General features: G+C 41.4%; 1 protein-coding gene across 1 annotated transcript in view; it reads left to right on the forward strand.

The window, feature by feature from the left end:
- Window positions 1–11,637: 11,637 nt before the first annotated feature.
- CLDN10 (claudin 10) overlaps window positions 11,638–23,807 on the forward strand; it is a 62,407-nt gene continuing 50,237 nt past the window's right edge. Inside the window, exon 1 of the mRNA XM_042867841.1 lies at window positions 11,638–11,889. Coding sequence (XP_042723775.1) covers window positions 11,676–11,889 — 214 coding nt within the window. The 5' untranslated portion in view covers window positions 11,638–11,675. The remainder of the gene's footprint in view (window positions 11,890–23,807) is intronic.

Genomic DNA, 23,807 nt, shown 5'->3' on the forward strand with positions numbered 1-23,807 from the left:
TTGGAACCTGAAAGATACAGAAGCACCAAACTGTTGCCACAGGAAAAAGAGCTTGAATCTGCATCCTAAAAGTGAACCCTGCACAGATTGTTTCTGCACTGTATGGCAGAAGGTATTGATTTCCTCATTTATTTGGAAATCATGAAGTCGTAGTAGCATTTTTGCCTTAAAATTGCCCTGCAGAATCCCAGCAAGTTTTGCATACTTCAGAGGGAGTTTGTGTTCCACTGAGTGTTCATATAAATAAGGATTAGAGAGCAAAACAGATGGAAGCTTTTCTGCTTTACTGATTTTGATGGACAAAGATAATGCAAATATAAACTAACTGCATCAGTGTCTGTTTAGATGGTCCCTCACACCAAAACAATTTCAGCTCTTTATCCTGTTACACAGGACCACATAAAATATAGAAGAACTTAAAGTTGAGACTAGTTGTTCCTTGTATTGTTATCCAACCAAGCCCCCTGCTTGCTGGGCCCCAGGATGTCTGAAGTCACAAACTTTGCATTGGAAGCTGGGGATGATGTGTGTCACCCTCCCAGTTACTTCATAATCCATTGGTCTGCAGGAGTTACACAGGAACTAGGAGGTTCATTATACACAAGTTGATGAAGAGACTTCCACTTCTTTGCTGACAGTTTCAATTAATACACGTTATTAAAGCTGATTACTGCTTTTTCTATTTATTTCTCTTCCCATTTTTCCATGGAAGTGGTGAGCCAGTCATCTGCATCCCAACACATAATTTTGTAATATCCAATAATGCATATGTACAACATATACCTTTATGTACATACTAAGCACTGAACTGATCCAGGTTTCACTAGGACACCTACTGTAACTCTTAATTGGATGCTTAAACATAGGAGACAGCATCATAGACCACCTTCTGATACTCCTTTAACAGTCTCACATGTGCCTTAACTCTACAACTTTCTTGTGCTACAAATCCATACTTAGTGCTCATCTCTCTACAGTCAATACAGAACAAATTCAGGCATCTTCACAGGTATGCCAGATTGGATGCTACCACATAACACCTGTCCCCTATTGGATTCAACTGTTTTGGGTTAATGTTGACATATCATTAACATCTACTTCCTTCTTTCTATACAGCTGATCTGTATTTTCTTTCTTTGTTCTCTTTTATTTCATACATCTCAAGACCTTTTGTCATTTTCTTCGAAGTTCGCTGTGCTCAGTTTGTTTTTTGGCATCCCCAGTAGCATTCCATTGCATTCTGAACCACAGATAAGTAGGTTAGCAGATTAAAATGATCTGTTAACTCACTTTTCCCTATTACCCAGTAAGTCTAACGCTGTTTTTTTTTTTTTCCTTTCCACTCTTGCATAGCTGCAAGTTACAGTCTTCCTCTGCATTCAAATCCCTAAACTTCTTAATGGAGATTATTTTACTGATAAGTCCAACGAATTCACCACAACTTCTGCTTTCAAAATCACAGAGCTTAGTTGCAACACTACGATGATTTCTTTTCCCTTTATCTGAAGTTGATTCATCTAGTGACCACTTAGGTCAAGGCTATTCCCCAGAGCCATATTTAAAAAAGAATACATTTCAAAACCGAATTTGAAATTACATCAGTTCCTGATGTTTAAATTACTGTTCAGAAAATACTCTAGTTTAATTCTACCACAGTGACTCCAAATCTCATAGCTATTTACTTTTTAGGTCAAATTACCAAGGTTAGTGTTCCTATGCTAGATGGTCTTTATCAGTGTGAGTCACTTTGACCGAAATGGTTTCTTGTTTAGCTACATTTTCCTTCCTTATTTTTTTGCAATCTATTTACAAAAAGGACTTGCAAATGATTGCCTCTTTCCCTTTGTCTAGAGCAGCACATATCCCACAAATCAGTATTTCGCTCTTAATTTCTGTGTCACTGTTTTCATGTCTAGTCCAGTCCTAATCTTAAGTATTTATCAGAAGAAAGTACTCAATGGCAAAGATGGAAATTCCATTTTTTCACTTAGAGAAGACAAAAAGCACATTTTATAACATGATTTTCAAAACATTTTCTGTCTAGGATCAAGAAGTGGCGCTAGTATTCAACAACTTGAGACGTGAAGGAAACATGAAAGGAAAACAAAACAGATGAGTAACTGCAGCTTTGTGGAAGGTGTTAACACAACAGCTGCTGTGCTGACCTCGGTGGAGCTATGGCAGAATGAGGCTCTTCTCTTGGAGCTGGACTTTGGACAGAGAAGTCTGAAGTATGTGTGTCACGCAGCTGAACGTGGTAGGTCAATAAACACTTTCAAATGTGTTTTTTCTCTTTTCTCTGAATGAGATTTTGTACATTTCCAGAGCTGAGGAGGTGGCAGTTCAGTAGTTACTCATCAATTGCCCTTCTCAGTAAAAATACAGCTCTTACTTCCATCAAATCCCAAATAGATCGGCGATTTAAGATTATAAATCAGTAGCAAGGAATGAGACAATGACACCTTCAAACAATTGCACTTTCTTGCACAAATTATAGAGATGAATTGTACTGCACTGGAACAACAACAACCATTGCAAAAAGTATGTTTTTCACCACTGCTGAAATCTACAAGCTCTCTATAGGAAACCAGAGATTGTGGTCAGAAGGTGATTGTTACAGAAGAGGTTTCCACTTAGTCCCTTCCAAATTTGAGAACCATTTGCTTTCTGGAATTTGGCCAATGATAGCCAGGGAAATAAAGAACTGGAAGGATTGTAGTTGTCAGCCCAAATGAAAAAATGTTTTCTGTTCTAGACTAATTGAAGCTATGTCAGCAGTCTTATTTTGCCTAACGTCTATTTGCAGTCTTCTCTTTTAGAGTCCTTCCTCAAAAGCATAAAGGTTTCCAGGCTAAATTGCCTCTTGCCTGATAACAAAGAATTCAATATTAAAGAAAGACAAAAGGACAGTTTTTCCTTGCAAAATGAAATGTGGCTTAGACAATAAGGTGATATTGACTTGGACAGTAGCAGTGTTTTCGAAGCTCTTTCCCATCAGGCTCCAGCACAGTACTGATCAGCTCAGCCACCCAAAGTGAAGATGGTGGTTTTGTTCAGGACTTCCAGGAGCAATAAACACAGGCAATATATTTTTGGGACATAACAGAAAAGCTGTTATTCCTACTATGAGATTAACATGGACTTCAGCTCTAGATATTGACCCAGTGAGTGTACCAATGGCTACCCATATTCAGAAATGGATCAGCACCAGACAGTGACTGACTGCAGAATTCTGTCCTCCTCTCCCTTTTCCTCTTCCCTTTCCATCTTCCGCTTTCCTCACCTCTGTTTCTGGTCCTGCCAACAGCTTGTCTTTCAGGAGGGAGGAGGTGGGGAGAGGGAGAGGAAAAAAAGTGAGTTCCCTCAGTCCAGGGCCAAGGACCAGATGGGAGAAGGGCACAATTCTTCTCACATGCACTTTACTCCTGGAGTCCTGAGAAGCTGGCGCCACATAGGAATACACAATGATCATCTCTGGCAAAGCTTAGCCTCTCAGCAATAAAACTCTCATTTCCCAGCTACTCTTCCAAAAGCTTCTCAGCAATAGCAGCCCCCATTCCTACCTTCATCTTTCCCTTCCTCAGCCAAATGTAATTATACCAGTAAACTACCAACAGTAGCACGATGTATATAATGATAAATGTAGTTTCACAAGAAGGCACTTATTTTTCACTAATTGCAAAAGTAGTTGAAACCACAACATTGAATCAACTATTCCATATAGGAAACGGTGGGACCATTGCAATATTTTGATTTTCAAGCACTATGAGACACATTTGGCTACTTCTGTGGAATTAAGCAGAGCACAGAACAGGAAAGGATGTTCCGTAAATCTGAAAAGGTACATCTGATATAATTCCAGGGTTTAAAATCTTAAAGAGGAGTAAGTTTTAGTGTTGGTTTCAGGTGGGAAGCAGTTAATTTTCTTACTAGTAGCTGGGATGGTGCTGTATTTTGGATTTAGGTGATGAGAATAATATCCATAACACAATGATGTTTCAGTTGTTGCTGAGCAATGCTTACAATAAATCAAGGACTTTTGAGTTTCTTGTGCTGCTTTGCCAGTGAGGAAGTGAGAGTACACAAGGAGCTGGGAGGGGACAGAGCCAGGACTCAAACAGGCTGAAGGGATAACCCATGCCATATGGCATCTTGCTGAACAATGAAACTGAGGGAGCTGGGTTCAAGGGATCTGCTTCTTGGGGAATGGCTGAGCATTGCACATCTCTTGTTTTTTTATTCTTTTTTTGTTTTGTTTTGTTTTTTTTTTACCTTTCTTATTAAACTGTCCTTATCTCAACCCACAAGTCCTTATACCTTTCTCCTTTTTTCAATTCTCTCCCCTATCATGCTGTGGGGGAGTGAGCAAACAGCTGTTTTGTGCTGAACTGCTGCCAAGTTATACCACAACAAAATGTTATTCGACAAGTTGTTCCCAAGTGGACTGGATTTACTGTGCCAAAGCAGCTGTTCATGCGCAAGAGTGATTGTTTAGGATGGCCTTGTTTCTTCATTTCCAAGGACTAGTACTTATACCAAGGCTTCCTGTGCTTTTCCTTAAAAAAACCTTATTACTATCTTTCATTTGGAATGATAAGGCAGAAAGTGTTTCTTTAATATAATTAACATCAAATATTACTTTATTTTAACACACTCCTTGTGATATATCAGATAATGACACACGAGGATTGCTCAATTTCCTGTTCTGGAAAATCATGTCTTTAGAAAGTACTCAAGAGTAATAACTGAATATGAGTTTGCAATGCAGTGCCATGGAAAAGAAAGTTAATGAGATTCTTCTGGATTAAAAAAAAAAAAAAAAAAAAAAAAAAAAGAGGAAAGGCACTGGTGCAGGAAATATCAGATTATAACTTTCAATTTTGGTGCCTGTAATTTGACAAGAATGCTTAAAAATTGGAAACAATCCTAGAAATTTTCTGAAAGTCCAAGAAGATACTTGATGAAAGAGACTAAAAGACTTTTTCTGTTCAGTTTATAAAAACTAAAAAGTTTGCAAAAAACTAAAAGACTAATCTGTTCAGTTTATAAAAACTAACTGAGGACCATTTATGTACTGACTCCTGTATAAAATTGTTTCCAGAACAGTCAGTGCTAAACGGCTGTTTGATAAGCAAAAGAAGAGACACAGGATGCTGACAGTGAATTTAAATACTGAACAAACCATGCTTGGAGCAAACTGCTCAGTAACACATTCCAGTCTGCAGCTTCATCCATTAAATCAGAAGCAAATGCCTTTTCCTAAGAAAGACTAGTCAGAATAGCCCCACTGAAAGGGGGAAGTGGTTGAAATCTAATTCAGGTTGGGATGTATATAAAAATGATTTTAAGATAATGCAGTAACAAGCACTGGTAATGTATATGGGAGACAGCTAATGAGCACTGATCAAGATGTGGCATAGCAATTCTTCTCTTATTCTGTATCTTGCCTTACTAACAGTAAAATGCTGAGCAGGGCCAAGGCCTCAGTGAATAGCCAGCTTTCTGGCTACTCTCAGCACTGCGTTCATCTGCTGGTTTCTACAAGATGAGTGAAACTTGCCTCAGCCCATGGAGCACCATGACTGTGCCCTTCTGGATCCTGACAGTTTTGGAAGGCATTAGTGTGGTTAAGTGGTTCTCAGTCAGGTGTGTGTGTCATGGGCGACGGACTGCCTGGATGTGTTTTTAATTAGCAGCAAAGGTGGAATTAAGAAAAGAGCTGCAGCCACTGGCTATAAGTCCAACTGGGTGGCAAGCTATTTACATACCAGCAAACCAAGAGCTGTGCCTCTGGCTGATGACACATGCTCTCCACATGATCTGTTTGGAGATGTGAGGCAGATGTGTGTAGTCACCTTACTGCTCCTGGACAGCTTGCTAGGCAGAAATATTCAGAAAGGCTGTCTGAACAGTGCTATTTTGTCTTTGGTTTTATACTTTAGGCTCTGGACAGGATTATCTGCCATCAACCATGGCTTGGCCTAATACATTGCTACCTGAAAAGTGAAGAGGCACGGGACTTTTGGGGTACTGCAATAGACTTTTCTTTGAAAGAATGATTGGAGACCATCCAGACCAGAAAGCTAATTCATGTGTGTGGTGTGAAGCACTAGGTCTGGGCTTTTCAGCAGACTAAACAGTACTGCAAGATTCAAAATGGAAAAATAGAATATATAACCCCATGAGTCCTTTCCTGAAAAGGAAATGGTCTGAGACAAACATGGCTGGAGTAAGAATCCAGTACTTTGGGCTGTTCCCAGAAGAAATACTGGGCTCTTTTGCAAGACAAATCTACCAAAATGCTGGTAGATTTGACCCAAAAACCTTGGGTCAAGTGATGAAGAGTTGTATCTTGCATGACTTGGACTTGGAATGTCAGCAGGGACAAGAAAATATCTTAATAGCCCTATTGTAGAGAATTTCTCAGTGACATAAATGAGTTAAACTACCAAATTCTGCTTTCAGAATCATATGAGCAAGTCATAGGAATTGATGCCTAAGTGTGTATGCATAGTTCTTTGTTCTGCACATCAGCTTTAGCAGAAACCACCTAGCTGTTGTTGGAGAAGTGGTATTAAAGGGCCTTATGTGAATAGGAGAGGTTGGTGTTTTATGTCATGTTCAGTATCTGTTACTGCAGATAAAAAATCTATCTGTTCTTGTGAGCAGATATGTTTCTCCTGCCTTCAGGCAAAGAATGACTAACAGCATTGCAAAAGTCCCTGGAGCAGCACCTGCCCAATGAATGTAGTCATTCAGAAGAGAGGTTGGTTCCCTGCCACACCACAATGGGAAGCAGCCTGGGTGGAGGCATCCTCGTGAGAGAGGTGTGGATGGGAACCGGTGAAGGAAGGGAACAGCATTTTTTTTCCTTCTTGCCTGTGTGAAGCGACAGTATCCCAGAGGCCTGGTACCACCGCAGGCTGGCAGACAGAAGAGATGAGTGTGCTCCATTCCTTATGAGCTAGGCTGATGGAGAGAGTTTTGAGGTCTGATTGAGTGTTGTACTCTAAAGAGCTATGTTATCAGGTGGAATATTGTGGAGGCATGAAAATATTTTCTGATCTGCAAAACACAGTACTAGCGGTAGTCCTTCATTGACTCATTTGCATTATAATTTTTATATCATTACTTTATGCCAAAGTATCTTATGCAATTATGATATGCAAATTTGACACAGTTGGACCTCATCTTCAAAATTTACACTACTGTTTCATGGATATTCTTACCATTATATTTTTGTAGCTTTCCTGTTCTGTGCCTGTAACTCAATCATGTGTCACAGCATTCAGAAAAGAATGATTTCCATATACTTTCAAATGCACTCATTCGAAGTTAGTAAAAATCAGATAATGTGAATTATGCATTGACAGGATTGCCGATTAGTCAGCTCCACCGTAATTTTGGCCACAAACAGACAGAGATTTAGATAATGTCTTCTCAGGGCATGAATTCCCACGGCAGGTAGGTGGCAGGGCAGGGCCTAGCAGTCAGTCCCACTGCCCCATCTGGGAGCCGGGCAGATGGGGAGCCATAGTCCGTGGTGACAGTGACCTGGGTCAGACAAAGCCTTGGTGGGCAGGTCCGTGGGATGGGCCAAGTCTGAGGTCAAGCCGGGAATCAAGCCAGCAGGTCAGGGACAGGGTCCATATCCAGACCAATGGTCCATGGCCCAGCACAGGCTGGGCTGCAAGGTGATGGGAGCAGGAGCTCAAGCAGGGGCTGTCCTCTTTCCCAGTATCTTCCTTCTTCATGAGTACTGCAATCATTTCACTTTGTATCTGCTGTTTCTCAAAGCACCGAGCTCTGGTCCACTGAACCCTGAAGCTTGTTCACATGCAATCCTACTGCTTCCAGTAATGCTACCAGCACACTGTAGCACAGTGGTTCTAACAGCGGCTTCATTTGATGAATTCACTCTATTTAAACATGATGTCTTCACTGAGCACCTAATTTTATCAACGCCTGTTCAGAAGATCTCATAAAAGCACAGTTAGCTTTATTTCATCCTGGCTCGCAGCACTGATCCAACATATGACTTGTCCTACAATTTCAAATTTGCTGCATTTTAGTGTTTTGCATTTCTTGTAGTTTTATCTAGATACAACCATTTCGACTTTCTGCTACTCACTGCAAGTCTAGACAGTATGCCAACAATAACAATGTACTTAATTACAGTAAATATTATTAACCTAAATAAGTTTGCTAATGTCCAGTGTTAACCACATAAATCAAAAAGTGTAAAGCAAGAGTGACCGACTGCCCTATTGCCCAACTCATCTGCTATCCTTAATGTCCAAGTAAGGAGAATGATGAAGAAACAAGGTTAATCCTGTGCATTTTTATTCTTCCATCAAAAATTCCCCCACTTGTGTTTGCAATCCCACACATTCCTGGGCAAATACTCAAAAAGTAATAATATTACATGAATAAGTAGTTAGCTTATAAAAAAACTAACATAAAATGCTTACAAATGTTGTAAAGCATAGCTTGTATTTTCTATATTGAATACATGCGTATACTGATATGCACATGCATGTATATTCTTATAGACACATAAACCTAACTGATATAAAGTGTAAATCCTGAACCAGGCTACCCTCTGTGCCTGTATATCCTCAAAATCTTTTTCCTAGTGATTAGAATATGAGGCTTCTCTTTCCATACTGTATCAATACAACATCTGCACTATGAATAATAGGATTATACTACAAAATATAATACCAATATTGTAACTGTATTATTACATTGTCTCTGCAATGCTCAGTAAAAAACAATGAATTTGGAATAAGACTCTGAGGTAACCTCCTCTAGCTGTGTAGGTCACCCACCACCTTTGGAATAAAAGGTGAGCAGCAAACACCTCACCCTACAATTACTACATCCAGGTGTAACTGCATGTGGTCCTTTTGCTAGAGAGGTGTGAAATTGCCAATTCCTATAGTGTTTGCATTTCCAGTGATTTCATTGCCCCTTGAAGCTCGTCTATAGTTTTCTTCCATCCAGCTTTGGCCATCTACTCTGTCTACCTAGTTTCTAGGAGGCATTTATCTGGAAGGAACAGCAGGAATTGGAACCTACTGGAATGCAGCCTTCCTACTTGCAACATAATCTCTTACTTCACTGCCAGTTCTCAGGAACCTATTTTGTGTTTGTGCTATTAGCCCAATCATATTTTCACACAACTTAGCCCTTCCCTGTACTGATGTCTTCAGGCCTTTTGATTACTTCACCATATTAGACACTGCTTTTACTTCTTCAGCTTCTGCAGAAGTCATGAGTCACAAATTTGTCCCTGTAAATCTTTGTTTTACTGCTTGTCCAACTTTTTCACAGTTGTATAGGCCTACCATAACCCCTCCCACAGTGCCCAGGATCAGCTTGTGTTGTCTACCTGTGCTGCAGAGGGGTGGATTGCTTCAGCATTACTGGTTACTTATCTAGCATGCCCTCCCTGTGTTACCTGAACTGTCTCATTTGAAGTGCTCTCCTTTTGCTTATCCAGACAATGTCTGGAACAAATTGCATGTAGTTCTTTTGTTGATTTTACCATAGCTATCCTCACAGCTAATTTGGTTTAGCAAAGTGTGTATGTCTTCATGGGGAAACCATATGTTGTCACCACTCGTATCTGTATCAGCCAACATATCAGCTTTGGGAAATCTTTACTCCTCTAGTGATCAGATTACAACACTTAACATAGGCATCATAAGCTGGATGCTACAGCTTACCATTGTTAACGTCTTTGCCCTGATTTTTGAGCTCCAGTAGATGGTTTCATATGCAATGCATGCCATTAAAATGGACATTCTGGAACAGCATACTTCGTACAAAGCAGTTGTGTACATAGGCACATAATTTCCAGCATGTGAATATTTGCACTGTATTCCCAGTGCTTTACTTAATTTCTTCATATACCAAAAAGAGTACTGGTAGCTGTTACAAATCTTGCTGTCATGCAAGATATCTGCAAAGGTATCAGCCCTGTTTAAAATCTGGGGCTGGACTGATTTCCAAAGGGAGTATCTGTAGTAACAGTAGTATCACACAATAGAGCTGTATATGTCACACAATCAGATAGTGTCTTCTGTGGAGTTTTTGAAAAATGGTTCAAGAAAGGCCTGTAGCAGTGCTTTCCCTTTTCCAGCTTTATACTTAAACACTCATTAAACTATCATCTGTTTTCCAACTGTTGTCTGTTCAGTAACAAAGTAAAGAAGTTCTTCTTGTAATGAAAAACACCATTAACAGGTTAACTTTCAACTTTCTCTTGAACTTCTTAAATGACTGATTAACTTGCTTCCTGACAGTTTATAGAAGAAATGAGGGTTGTAAACAGGACTGCTTACTTCTTTCTTATCACTTAAGTATCTGTTTAATTTATTCATCACTCACACAATAACTGCCCAGAAACATTGCTTGGTGAAAGTGTGTCTAACCATGAATTCCGCAGAGTCATCCACCAAATGAGAATTGGGAGAAAGGCCAAGAAACCACAAAGTCCTCCTCAGGCCTGAAAAACATAGTCCAGATACAGTTCAAGTGGTGCCTATGACTCGTGCAGGCACTTTGTAAGTGGTCTTGAGTGTCCCATGAACGCAGCACTCGTGTCTGAATGTGTACCAGAATGGGCCTTCGTGTATGCAAGAGTGAGAAGGGAAAAGTGCTTAGGATATTGCATCAGTTGACTAGAAACAGAAATGTAAAGCCCCTTCCTATCTAGATTCTGGTTTGAAACAGAGAGATGTCAGAGAGGAGGCACCATTGCCTTTGGTTCATGTCATGAAGAAGAAACTATGGAACCTTAGTGGCTCGTCACACACCCCAGTGATAAGGCACACTGCTGTGCATTACAAAAGACAGAGTTGGGAGGGATAGGGCAGCATTGGCATTCAGCCACCTTCAGTTTCTGAGCCCAAACAAGCCAGCATCAGCCAGGAGAGCACTCAGGAAAAGTTCTGTCCTGAATTCAGTTGCAAATCCACATTGGTAATTTGTGAGCACTCAGCCAGGACCATTGTCACTGAGCTGATCTGAAAAAATGGGTATTAGTTCTCTGGAATCTGCACCAAAAGTGGGCCATTATCTGTCAGGATTTTCTTGCTTTAAATTTGTCACTCCATATCACATTCACAGACACAGCCTCCAAGATATTACTGTCTTACGGCTGTCTGTATGATGGCTGGCTATGGGTGAATTAATTTCACAGCCTTTTAAGAATGCATTTTTCAACTGTTGTGTGTTTCTTCTAAAGTGTTATGGTAATCTGTTAAATAGCACTGTACAGTTTGGACTCTGGACTTCTTTTGCTAGATGTGATGTTTTTAGGTTTCCAATTAACTAAAAATTAAGCATTAACTGGAATAATGAAATCGAAAAAAAAAACGATGAAAAGATTTTAATTATTTTTTACAATTAGCAATCAGTAAGTACCAGTAATTAGCTCCCATAAAGTTGTACCTTGTCTTTCATTCTAAACATTTGCAATGCCCGTGGCCTTTCTTAAATCACTCAAGCATGACAAATTCTTTCAGCCACATTAACTTTCTGTAGCAAGAAGAACTGAGCTTGTTCAAGTATAATTTGCTTATGTTATGCCTTTTTCTTACTCACATGACTAAAGCATTTTTTTCTCCACACAGTGGCATTACCCAGTCCTTGGGTTACGGAGAAACATGCTAGGAATACAGATTATAGCTTTTATATTTTCTTTTTGTGGGTTAGCAGCCACGATTGCTGCTACTGCATCGAATGAGTGGAAAGTCACAAGCCGAGCATCATCTGTTATCACTGCAACCTGGGTTTTCCAGGGTCTGTGGATGAACTGTGCAGGCAACGCGCTGGGTGCTTTTCACTGCAGACCTCACCTTACTATCCTCAAAGTGGAAGGTAAGTGGAATTTAACTGCAAAATACACAGGGTTGGGTTTTTTTTCTTTTTTTTTTTTTCAGGATGGGAGCCTGAGGAGAGAGATTATTTCAGCTTGTGCAAGAGATCATGATTAAAGCACTGCTATGAAAATAAGGATAGCATAGGCAGAATGTCAGAAAAAAACACGTAGATATGTACTTCAAGAAAGAGTGCAAAGCTCTACTGGGTGGTCGGTAATTCAAGATAAATACTCTGGACAAATTTCCAGCAAACACGCTATCAGTAGCAATCCAATGTGAGTAGAGAGATGCACAGAACTGGCTTCCAACTCTAACTTCCATGCAAACATAAGCATAGTGCTTGCTGGATGGGGTGAGGAGGAAAGACAGCAAGATCTATGACAGCAATCAGTGCTTTTTTGGTATACAAGGAAACTAGGTAGAAAAGCACTACATCCACAAATACTATGCAAATACTCACATGCAGAAAACTAAGTGCATGTGTATATACTTGCTGTATCACAGGCTAATATTTTAACTTTAGAGATCAAAGGTGTATTATTCCCATTTTAATGGTAAGCATTGTATTTAAAGCCATCTATCAGAGCACGAAAGCAAATGGGGGTCTTCATACCTTAAATCAGGAAAGGGTTTCCTCAGGGACAGGGGCTCACTGAAAGTCTACAGCACAACAGGTTTTCTGTATAAAGCAGTGTGTGAAGAGATTTGTTTTCTGTTTGTTGAGCCTTGAGACTGTAGGTAAGGTGGTGGTCTCAGTGAAACTGCGTAACTTCTGAGGGCAGGGGCAGACGTACTGCTCTTTTCTGGATATGAGCGGTGTAAGAGCAAGATGGGGTCAGGCTAGGGTAGGAAAAATGTGTCAAGACACAGGTGTTTTAGGGAAAGAGAACAGAAATCCAGCCGAAATAGAATCAGTCATGCAATGCTTTTATGAGACCAGCAAGAAGCACGGTTATGAAGCGGGCGCAGGCAGCGGCTGATACAAAATGCACGGCTGCTTGGTTGTTCCCATATGGTGTAAGCAGGGCTGTGCACACACGTCCCCACACCTGGAAACACAGGGATGCTACAGACCCATGCATTGCCTTCCCCATCCGCCACATCAGACTGCATGCTGGGGCCTACAGATCAACCCCTACACGTACGGACGATTTTGAGATTTTGTGCAGGTTGCCATCCCTGCTCAACACCATCACAAGTGACACGCAGGGGATCTGAATGGGTGAGGTGATTTGCACTGCTTTTATAGAATGCCGACAATCAGAAATGAATTAACAAGCATTAAAACTCAATCCTACTTTGCTTTAAATGTGAATGTTATCCTTTTTGCAAATAACAATTTACACATTATTTTTGTTGAGATTTAAATAAAAAGAAACAGCAGATTCTTCTCAGGCACACATAATCAAATTTGTTTAAAGCACTTTAGTAACTATAAACTTCCATTATTCCTCTTACAATTCATATAAAAGCTGATTTCAGAATTATCAGCTGTAATCCATTTGCCACTTGCACTTTGTATTCTTACTGTTATTATTTAGATCACAGGCAGACTGAAATTCGAATAAACAAACTGCACATCAGTATGTGAATATCTTTTAAATAAATACTTAGGCATCTGAGTAAGATTTTGTTCATTTGCTCCTTAGAATAACGTAGACAAGAAATCTACAACAAATTAAAGTTGCGTGCTCTTGTTAAAACAGGAGGGTGGCAAACTTCTAGACTGACATTTAAGAAGTCTAATTTTAAACTGCAGGCAGCAGCACAGGGTAGTGTTACACGTAGCTTAAGCACTACTGAGAAAGAGAGAGGCATTTTGTTTGTTTGGAAAATCTGCTAAACATAAACTCCTGCTAATCCAAGGAAATCAAGAGTTCAGCAGGGAAAGAGCTTTCCACTCTCTGTTCTTCATTGTAAAACACTAAAATGTTTATGTAAAAGACCATCAATTCACCATCGTTATTGGCTTATTGACTTTGGGAGGGCTGGTAAAATAACTTGTACCACTGCACTTTTATGATTTTATGGAGTCTGGTTGCAATTTGTCCTCCAGCCAAAGACAACTTTGTTACACAAGCTCCTCGTTGCACTCCAGTCTATCCTTAGGTTCCCCCACAGAAAGTAATACCAGTAAATAACAGAAGTCACTTCTACTCCAAAGCAGATTCATTTGATCATAAAAGTTTTTATTGCACTTTTCAGGATCTCTTACAGCAGAGGCTTCCATACAGTCTCTATCAAGTTTTAAGATGTTTATTTTTCTCCATATTGAAACCACAGCAAACAAACAATGAAAAGAAACAGATTTCAATGATCTTTCTTTGAGCAGTACTATCACGCTGTCATTGGCAGTATGTGGGTATATACCAGAACTGACTTTCTATGCTGATAGGAGCAAAGGCATGAACATAGCCTGTGCAGCCCAGACTACCTGCTACCCCATCTCCCCCTAATTCAGTGCTTCAAAGGCAACAGTCATCTCTCCTCTTCATGCTGATCATGCTGAATTCATGCAATCTCCAATTTTTTCAGATTTGTCCCCTCTCCTATGACACTTCCACAGTCAATCAGGGCAGCTGCTAGACTTCTTCAAATAATGAGTTCAGCATTTGGCACTCTCACCCTATGGCATGGACTCCTCTGCACTCTGGTTTTCCCTGTCATGAGTTTCTGGAGGTGTACCAGAAAGCAGTAGAAATGTACTTTCCTCACCCTTTGCTTGATCAGATCTTTCACTGGCATTTCTTAGTCTTGTCAGTGTCTGTCTGAGTGCAGTGAAGTAGTGCAAGTAGAGCTATCCCAAATGGCAGCAGAACCAAAAGGAGGATGCCATGCATCAGATGTAGCACTGAGGAACGTGGATAGTGGGCATGGTGGTGTTGGGTCAATAGCTCGACTTGATGCTCTTAGTGGTCTTTTCCTCCCTTAATGATTCGAAGATTCAGAGCTGCCATTTCATGATGCTGCAGTAAAGCTGAAAACAGGAAGGAAGCTGCAAAAGGACAACCAACTACTATTTACTGCATGCAGGCCTGAGGCCCCCGGTACACAATTCTGTGATTCTGTGACATGGAGCTCTTGGAGCGGGTCCAGAGAAGGGCCACTAAGATGATCAGAGGGCTGGAGCACCTCTCCTATGAAGAAAGGTTGAGGGAACTGGGCTTGTTTAGCTTGGAGAAGAGAAGGCTCCAGGAAGACCTCATTGTGGCCTTCCAGTACTTGAAGGGAGCACATGAATAGGAAGTGGAACGGCTGTTTACGAGGGTGGATAGTGACAGAAGAAGGGGGAATGGTTTTAAACTGAGACTAGGAAGTTTAGGTTAGATATCAGGAGGAAGTTTTTCACACAGAGGGTGGTGATGCACTGGAACAGGTTGCCCAAGGAGGCTGTGAATGCCCCATCCTTGGAGGCATTCAAGGCCAGGCTGGATGTGGCTCTGGGCAGCCTGGTCTGGTGGTTGGCGACCTGCGCATAGCAGGGGGGTTGAAACTGGATGATCATTGTGGTCCTTTTCAACCCAGGCCATTCTATGATTCTGTGATTCCATTGCAGCCCAAAGCAGCCGTGCTCAGCCGGACGCCATCCAGACGTGGAGAGCAACGCCGGTGACGCTGCTGCGGGGTGACCCGGGGCGAGGCTGGGCCCGGAGCACCCCACGCGCTGGGCTCCCAGCTGCCCGCTCTCCATGGTGCTGCAGGCGCGGCCCAGGGCAGAGCCGGCCGTGCCCAGGGGCGGCAGCGCCTCCGCCGGCGGGTGCTGCGATCTGCGGGGTTCCCCCTGTCGCCGTGAAGGCAGCGCTGCTCGGGCTCCGCTTTCCCTGTGGAGCGGCCAAGGGAGGAGCAGTGAAGCTTGCCGCCGAGTGGTGGCAACGCGGTATAGGATCACAGAATTATAGAATCATTGAGTTTGGAAAAGACCTGTAGGACAATCTAGTCCAACCGTCAACCCATTCCCGCCATGCCCGATAACGATGTCCCTCAGTGCCACATCTACACAGTTAAGGAACAGCTCCAGGGACGGTGACTCCACCACCTCTCTGGGCAGCTTGTGCCAGTACCTCACCACTCTTTCAGAGAAGAAATTTTTCCTAATATCCGACCTGAACCTCCCGTGGTGCAACTTCAGAGCCCATACCTCATGAAGTGTGCTTTTGGGAGGGGAGATCAGAAGAGAGAGAATACACTAGGATCAGTAGCTCAAATTCGAGAATAGGGACCATGAGACATGATGTTTATGGCTTAATCCCCAAGCATTCTCCATTTCTCAGTAGGCAGAAAGGTCAGCATTTCGACTGATGGAAATGCTGGTTCCAGTACAGAGTTTTGTTTATCCAGAACTATCAGGTTTTTAATCTTGGTAATGAAAGGCTACTAATTCTGGCATTAGATTACTCGTTCTTCTCTCCACTCAACTGAGACAGCTTGAATGCATGTTTAGTCCCTAGAGAAAGCTCTAAAGATCCTCAGATGTAGTAACAACGTACAGCAAAGTTTTGGTGTTATCCGTAACATATTTCATATCACTGCCCTACTTTTGAAAAAGAAAGAAGAAACTACATTAAATAGTTCAGCCTAGGTAGGAGATAGTTTGAGAAATAATGAGTCTTGGTAGAGTGGCTTCAAATAAGGCAAAAAATTCATTTGTAGGGCCATTCATGAAGAGGAGCCATGTTTGATATAACAGCCCCTTACACAGTGTGTGTGAACTGAAGAAGGCTAACTCCCTCTATCCAAGACATTTGCACTCAGGGATCTCCAGCAGCAGTTTTACTGTAGATCCAGAGCAAGATTCAGGGATTCCTTGTGGCAGAGTGTTGCTGAAGAAGCATCTAGAGCCCAGGAGTCCTCAAGAGCAAGAACAACTCTGTGAAACCTGGATTTTTTTAATCTCAGAGCTGAGGCATTGCAAGTTAGAGATTTTGGAGTGGTTCTGAATCCTGCTGTCAAATTTTGTTTTCTAGCCTTTTGTTTCCAAGATTTTAATCCATAAGCTCTGAAAATTCATTAATCTAAACCACAATGAATCACTGCTTGCTGTGATTTACTACGAAGACACTCTGAACCTGGCCGGTTTGTTGAAGCAGAATAGTTCAGCACTGTGGGAGGACTGGAAAAAGGTGTGCCTACTGGGAGGATGTATGACCACAAAGATATAAAAGATAAACAAATGGGGTCCAAGAACTGCAGGGCCAGACTGCCCTACGGCCTGATGGAAAACATGGAGGTGGAGGCTCTGACAGTCAGTTGCCAGTTACAGGGGGGAGCAACTGACCCATAAGTTACAAAGAACAGATTCTGATACTGCCTTAAAATCTGCGGGATTCTAGGAAAAGGTAAGGCATTACAGAGCAGCTCTCTTTTTTAGTTCTTTACAACTGGAAGTTTGTCAGCATTTCTGCAATTCTGTTTTTATGCTATGACCATCCTGCCTTCCCATTTCTGTAAATGAGAAGATGTTAAGATGCTGAGCATCTTTCTCACTTTTGTCAAGATCAAAAAGTAGTGCTGCCTGTGCTTCTCTTCACTAATCCTCACTCCAATGATTTTGCTTGGGACAATCCCAAACGTGTGGTCTTTATTTGCAGAAAGTTGGTGAGGAAGTCTGGAAAGTGCTGGCAGTTGCCAACATGTTTTCCACGCAGCTGGTGCAGGGATGAGAATGCAAAGATTGTTATTGGGGCATTAATAATAACGCTCTTTCATCTTCGCTAGAAAAGATTGTAATCTCTGGTTTGCTTTTAGTTTTCTTTGATTACTCCTACATAGCAGCAGAGAGTGTACTGCAAAATGAATAGGTCTCTGCAGTAATTGGTATGGAGCCAATGCCTTAAAATACTTCTGTTCAAACAAGTTTTCTACCCTGGTCTGCCTTGTGAGCACTGAGGTGGGTGCAGGGAGCTTTCCTGTTGCATGCACTGAGGAGCCCAGAGCTAATATACTTCTAAATTTTCGGTAGTAAGACCTTCATTCAAAGTCATGGAGATAAAATCCATCATTTTTGAAAATCACTGCAGCAGGAGAGAAGAGGAAACCCGGCAAAAATAGCCATGCCAGATGGATGGGAGAGAGAAGAAGACAAGTGCAAACCCTTACAGCTTATCCTTTTGGCATTCACATTTAAGATTTAAAATCTTCAGCCTTCTAGTATATCTGACATTTCCAAAGAGTAGTGGGAAAGGGAGGAAAGAGGCTGAATGAATGGTTTGTGAGTAGGCATGTGAGAATGAGCATAGCCAACTGCTACAGGAGCAGGAAAAAAATCTGTGTGCATAAAAAACTCCACTGTGGAAACTGTGGACCAGGCTGGGCAGGTGTGAGTGAGGAGTGAGGTGCTGTGGCGCTCACTTGTGGCTTGGAGGCTGGTTAGAGTATTCTTTAGGCACTGTCATAGAGGATGTTACACGCTTCCCTCATAAGAGAGAAGCAGCAATATATTTTATTGCTATAAGATAGTGATTTAACAAAGTCACCAGGCTTAGAATGGACCCAATGGCCAACATTTTACATCTAAAGGATGATACCGCCAATTGATCCTTTATATCACTCAGTACCTTACAGCCTGTTAGCAAACTATTAGTAGATCAGAAATCTCAGCCTTGCAAGAAGTTTCAAGAAGTTCACTATTAGTCACTTACCGAGTGTCTGCCACAGGTAAGGAATCCCTCAGCCTTGAGGAGCAACCCTGAGAGGTGTCCCTGCTCAAAGACAGACGCTGGTATGCAGCCCTCAGCCATGCAAGGGGAGCTGAGCAGGCTCTGTACTGTCCCCTATTTATGGACTACGGTGATTGACCACTTGTCATTTTTGCATACCAGCTATATTTGGTGGGTGCATGCTATCTGCCCTGAATCCTCTTTGAGTCCAATTCAGCTATCACCACTGGATGCACCCACCACAGCCATCACTGATGGTCGTCATCGGAGCAGGGTTACAGTAGAAAGGTCAGGCTGGGGGGAGGAGGATGTGCAGGGGAAGCACACCACCACACTCTACCCCATGACTATAGATCCTCCTTACCGTCACAGAGTCATGGTGCAGTCACCTCTTATCTCTGTACCATTAGTAGTATATTGATAGGCACTTACAGATCCATGGGAAATAGTGCAGTGTTGCTATTAGTTATGCACTCCTTTGTATCTTTTGGGTGGTTGAAGCTGGGTTATTTGCTTTATAATGTGCCAAAGTTTTATATACAGTATGATTATAAGCAATAGGTACACTAACGTTAGAGTCAGTACTATCACAGCTGGATGAAGCATGTAATTAAAAATTCCTGTTGCTCTCACTGATCACCCAAGAAGAATTTTCCACCAATTTTGTACTCTTCTCAGTTTTTCCAGAGCATGGTGTTTCTTTTCTGCACCATGATAAATAGTGATCAGGGGCTTTGTCCATTGCTTCAGACATGCTCTAGCAGCTGATACTATCAGGTCATCACCTTGCAACATTCTCACCAGCATGAGATTTGTTCCAATAGAATCTGGACTCAATGTATCATCAGACTGTAATAATTATAATAATAATAACAGGAGCTGAATAATCAAATTTGTATTGTATAATTATAGTCAAGTTACAAATACAAATATTTGAACTACTTATATCTACAGTAATATTTTCTACATATATAAAATCACAAAGATTTCTCATACAAGAGTTCCCTCACATCCCTTTCCAATATATTCCTGTGCAGTTTCAGGGCTTTAATCAGAATTATTTGAATATGAGAAACATTATGTTCAGTGTCAAGACAAATATCTCACATTACTGTCACAAATAAATCCTCGTAGTCCCATGCAACATATGCGTTATCATCAACAGTTTGCCATTTGTTTCTGTCTTGTTAGCTTTTTCTTGGCTGTCTTCTGTGTTCTAATGAATATACTTCCACTGAGATATAATCCTAGTGCAATGATTGAGTATATGATATATACCAAAGCATTGCGTATGTTAAGACAAAAGCAGTGGCTTTTTTTTTTTATCACAGAGAAGACCTCCTAAGACCATTAAGTTCAACCATTAATCTATCATTTCCAAGTCTAGCTCTAGATCATGCACCTAAGCATTATACCAGCCCACCTTTTAAATATCTTCAGGGATAGCAACTCAACTAATTCCTTGAACAAACTGTTCCAATGCTTAACAACCTTTTAAAGGAAGACTTTCATCCTAATATCCAACCTGAACCTCCTCTGGTACAACTTGAAACCATTTCTTTGCTTTTCCTAAGACTTATTCTCTTGACCCCTCAGCAGCTTTGTTGCCCTTCTTTGGACACGCTCTAGGACCTCACTGGCATTCTTGCAGTGAGGAGCCCAGAACTGAACACAGTATTTGAGGTGCATCCTCCCCAGAGCTGAGTACAGAAAGAACAATCATTTGCCCTAGTCTTGCTGGCCACAAAATTTCTGATACAAGCCAGGATGCCACTAGTTTTCTTGGCCACTTTGGCACACTGCTGACTCATGATCAGCCAGCTGCCAACCACTAATCCTAGGTCCTTTTCTTCCAGGCAGCTTTCCAACCACTCATTACTCAGCCTGTAGCATTATTGTTACCCAAGTGCTGGACCCAGCACTAAGGCTTGTTGAATCACATATAGTTGGCCTTGGTCCATTGATCCAGCTGACCCAAATCCCTCTGTAAAGCCTTTCTAAGCTCAAGGAGATCAACAGACCCGCCTGACTTAGTGTCATCTGCAAACTTACTGAAGGTATGTTTAATTCCCTCATCCTGATCCCTGATGAAGATATTAAATAGAACTGGCACCAATACTGAGCCCTGAGGAACAAAACTTATGACTGACCTCCAACTAGATTTAACTACATTCACCACAGATCTTTGGGCCAGGTCAACTTTTAGCCAGAGGAGCGTGCATACATCCAAGTTATGAGCAGGCACTTCCTCCAGAATGATGTGGGAAACACTGTAAAATGTTTTATGAAAGTCTAGGTAGAAAATACCCACAACTTATTCTTCATTCACTAAGTAACCTAATCGTAGGAGATCAAGTTAGTCAGGCAGGACCCACCTTTCATAAACCCATGCTGACTGGTTCTGACTATCTTGTTGTCCTATATGTGCCAGCTGATAGCAGCCAAGATGATCTGCTCCATAGCCTTCTCCAACACTGAAGTCAGACTGATAGTCCTGCAGTTCCTCAAGTCCTCTTTCCAGATCTTCTTGTAGATGGGTGTCACATTTGCTAGCCACCAGTCAACTGGGACCTTCCTGAACAGTCAGAACTGCTGATAAATTATAGAAAGTGGCTTAGTGAGCACCTCCTCAGTTAATATCCAAATCCATTTATATTTCAGTTCCATTCATGATCTCAGTGGAAAGATTCAAATCTTCCTTACTAAAGTCTATTCCCATACATCCAATAGACTCACATGAGGTTAAGACTATGGCCACTCTAAGGCTCTTTGACCACAGATCAAAGCAACATTACTGGTGTTTTGGAGTAACAGCATGAAAACAGCATTTCTGCCTGCTGTACTGGAAGAAAAGTGAGTTTTTTTTTTTTGGGGGGGGGGGGGGAGGAGGGGGGGGCAGGAAGAGTCTGAACAAATAAGCAAAATCCATTGTGAACTATTTTTAGTTTTGCACCACTGCTATTGGTAGTTTCCCAGACAAGTGGGACACCAAGCTTAGTTAAGGTCATAGGCATAGCATCAGTGAACGGTAAATTGATCATCACAGGCTGTCTTTGATGTATTTTCTCAACTTGTTTAACTGCTTGGAGTAAAGATAAATGCTCCTTTCCCCATTCAGGTTATTGTTGTTCTATTCATTTAAATGCAGTCGAGCTAAACAGTTAAGGTCTCTTTGGGTTTACCAGGTTCACTTTGGAACAGATTATAGTAAATAGCATGTTTGGGACAAGCCCATTTACCTATAATAGGGTCATAGGGACATACTGGTTCCAGTGACTGTTACGTTCTTAATTCTTCAATTAGAATTTTGACTGTCTCCTTATGTTCTGATTCCCAATCTGATATTCAGTTGTCAGATGCTACTTCTTGACTGGTTTCTGAACTGGCTGGACTGGTGAGTGGATGGGGGGTGAGTTCTGGAGATAAGTGGAGTGAGTTCTGTCATTTCTCCCAGTCAGTTACAATTGGATATTGTAGTACGTTGGTAATATTTGAATCAGGAAGTGCAGGGGCTGCACAAACTACATGCATTGCAGCCTCCCTATTTTTGTTGGGCTTGGGATTGATATTAGCCAAAAGACTACATTTAGCAGGCTCCAGATCCATCTATTCAAAGCATTGAAACCTAAAATATTTTCTTCATGGTCTTTAATTGCAAAACAAATAGCTGACATGCACTTACTGAGTGGGAGCCATAAACTGACCTTGGCAGTTTGGCAAACAGCTCTTGCTCCATTCACACATATAAAGTTAACTTCTTGCCATCTGGGTCTCACACACAACTTCTTGGCATCTTGTTGTGATTAGTATTGAAATTTGTGCTCTTTTATCTATTCAAAATTTCACAAATTATCCTTAAGGACTAACTGGAATAAAAATATAAGTGATAAGTGTCTACTTTCCAGATAGACAAACCCAATTGCCGCCAGACAGTGCTCATTTATTTTGTTTCATGCCATGCAATTCCTTGCTAAGGGGGAGAAAATGTTCACTCGCTTCCCAGGAACTGGTGCCAAAGGAGTCAAAATGCACTCTTTCTCTCCGCTGCTATCTAATTTCTGGAATATTTCAGTTAGACTCAAAATAATGCCAGTGGGCTGACCTCAAGTCACAGTCCTGAGAATACTGTGAGATTTCTCTGTTTTTGAAATTCTGCTTGCAAGGGTTTAGATTTATTTTCTTACAGCTTAGTTTCTGCTCCCTGTTTTACATATCTCACCCTATGATCTCCTTCCCAAGGACTTGCGTTTTGTTTTTCCACTAGTGCATCACCCCAGTATATTTCACAGCTGTCATTAACAATGCTGTGCATTAATTCTGCCCACGTAGGAGTCGCCTGAGAGCATAACAAACACTGTCACCTAGTGCTTCATTATCTCTTATGTCTTGTCTTATTCCATCCCATGTCGCAGTTAGATAGGGATTAAGAATTGCCAGGGCTCCCCTAATTAGTGACTCTAACATCACAAAATCTACAGTAACAGACAGTGGGAAACCAAGGGGCTTTTGTTTCTGCGTGGCTTGTCTTCAAGCAGCTTCTATGTTGGCTGTAGAGAGCTCACTTAGAGAACTGATGGGGATTATGGTTCACCTGTTCCCCCAGCCCAATTCACTTCTTGGCTGGTGATAGAATCGGTATGCTTGCCAGGTTGGGTCCCAAATTTAAGAAAACTTCTGGACCCCAGTGGCCATTTGCTTTGTCCCCGCTCAACGCTATTTGTCCCCACCACTTAAGCATGCTTGTAATAAGTATTCAGTTTCAGTTCCACCTGGATTTCTGCTGTATCTTCCTTGCAAATTTTTCAATTGCAATGGGTCCCACAGGATGGTTCATATAGCATGTCACAGAGCATTACCCCAAGGTCCCTCAATTCTTTCTGTTTTAATAGCAGGTCTGGCTTTGTCTTCAGGAAGAAACAAAGGATTGTTTTCCTCTGGCCCACTGTCATCAGGTTCACTCCAGATGTCTCCATCCTGGTTTTCTGGGGATACTGTTGGTTTCCTAATCTGTGCTAAGGGGCTGGAGAGCATGCATTAGAAGGGGGTCCCAAATTGGACATGTGAGATTGGGCAGGTATGGCAGTGGGGTGCCTGATTAGCAACAGGATACTTCTGCTGACATTTCACTATTCAAGCGAAGAAGCCACATCTCCTTTTTGAAGGTATTCAGGTATTCAGGATTTAATAATGTTTTAATGACATTATAATCTTTCTAGATTTCACTACTATTTAAAAAACACACATATTCAAAAATAAAATT

This window comes from Lagopus leucura, unplaced genomic scaffold (genome assembly GCF_019238085.1).
Source record: "Lagopus leucura isolate 7727_CA_CO unplaced genomic scaffold, USGS_WTPT01 Super-Scaffold_100001, whole genome shotgun sequence".
NCBI lineage: Eukaryota > Metazoa > Chordata > Aves > Galliformes > Phasianidae > Lagopus > Lagopus leucura.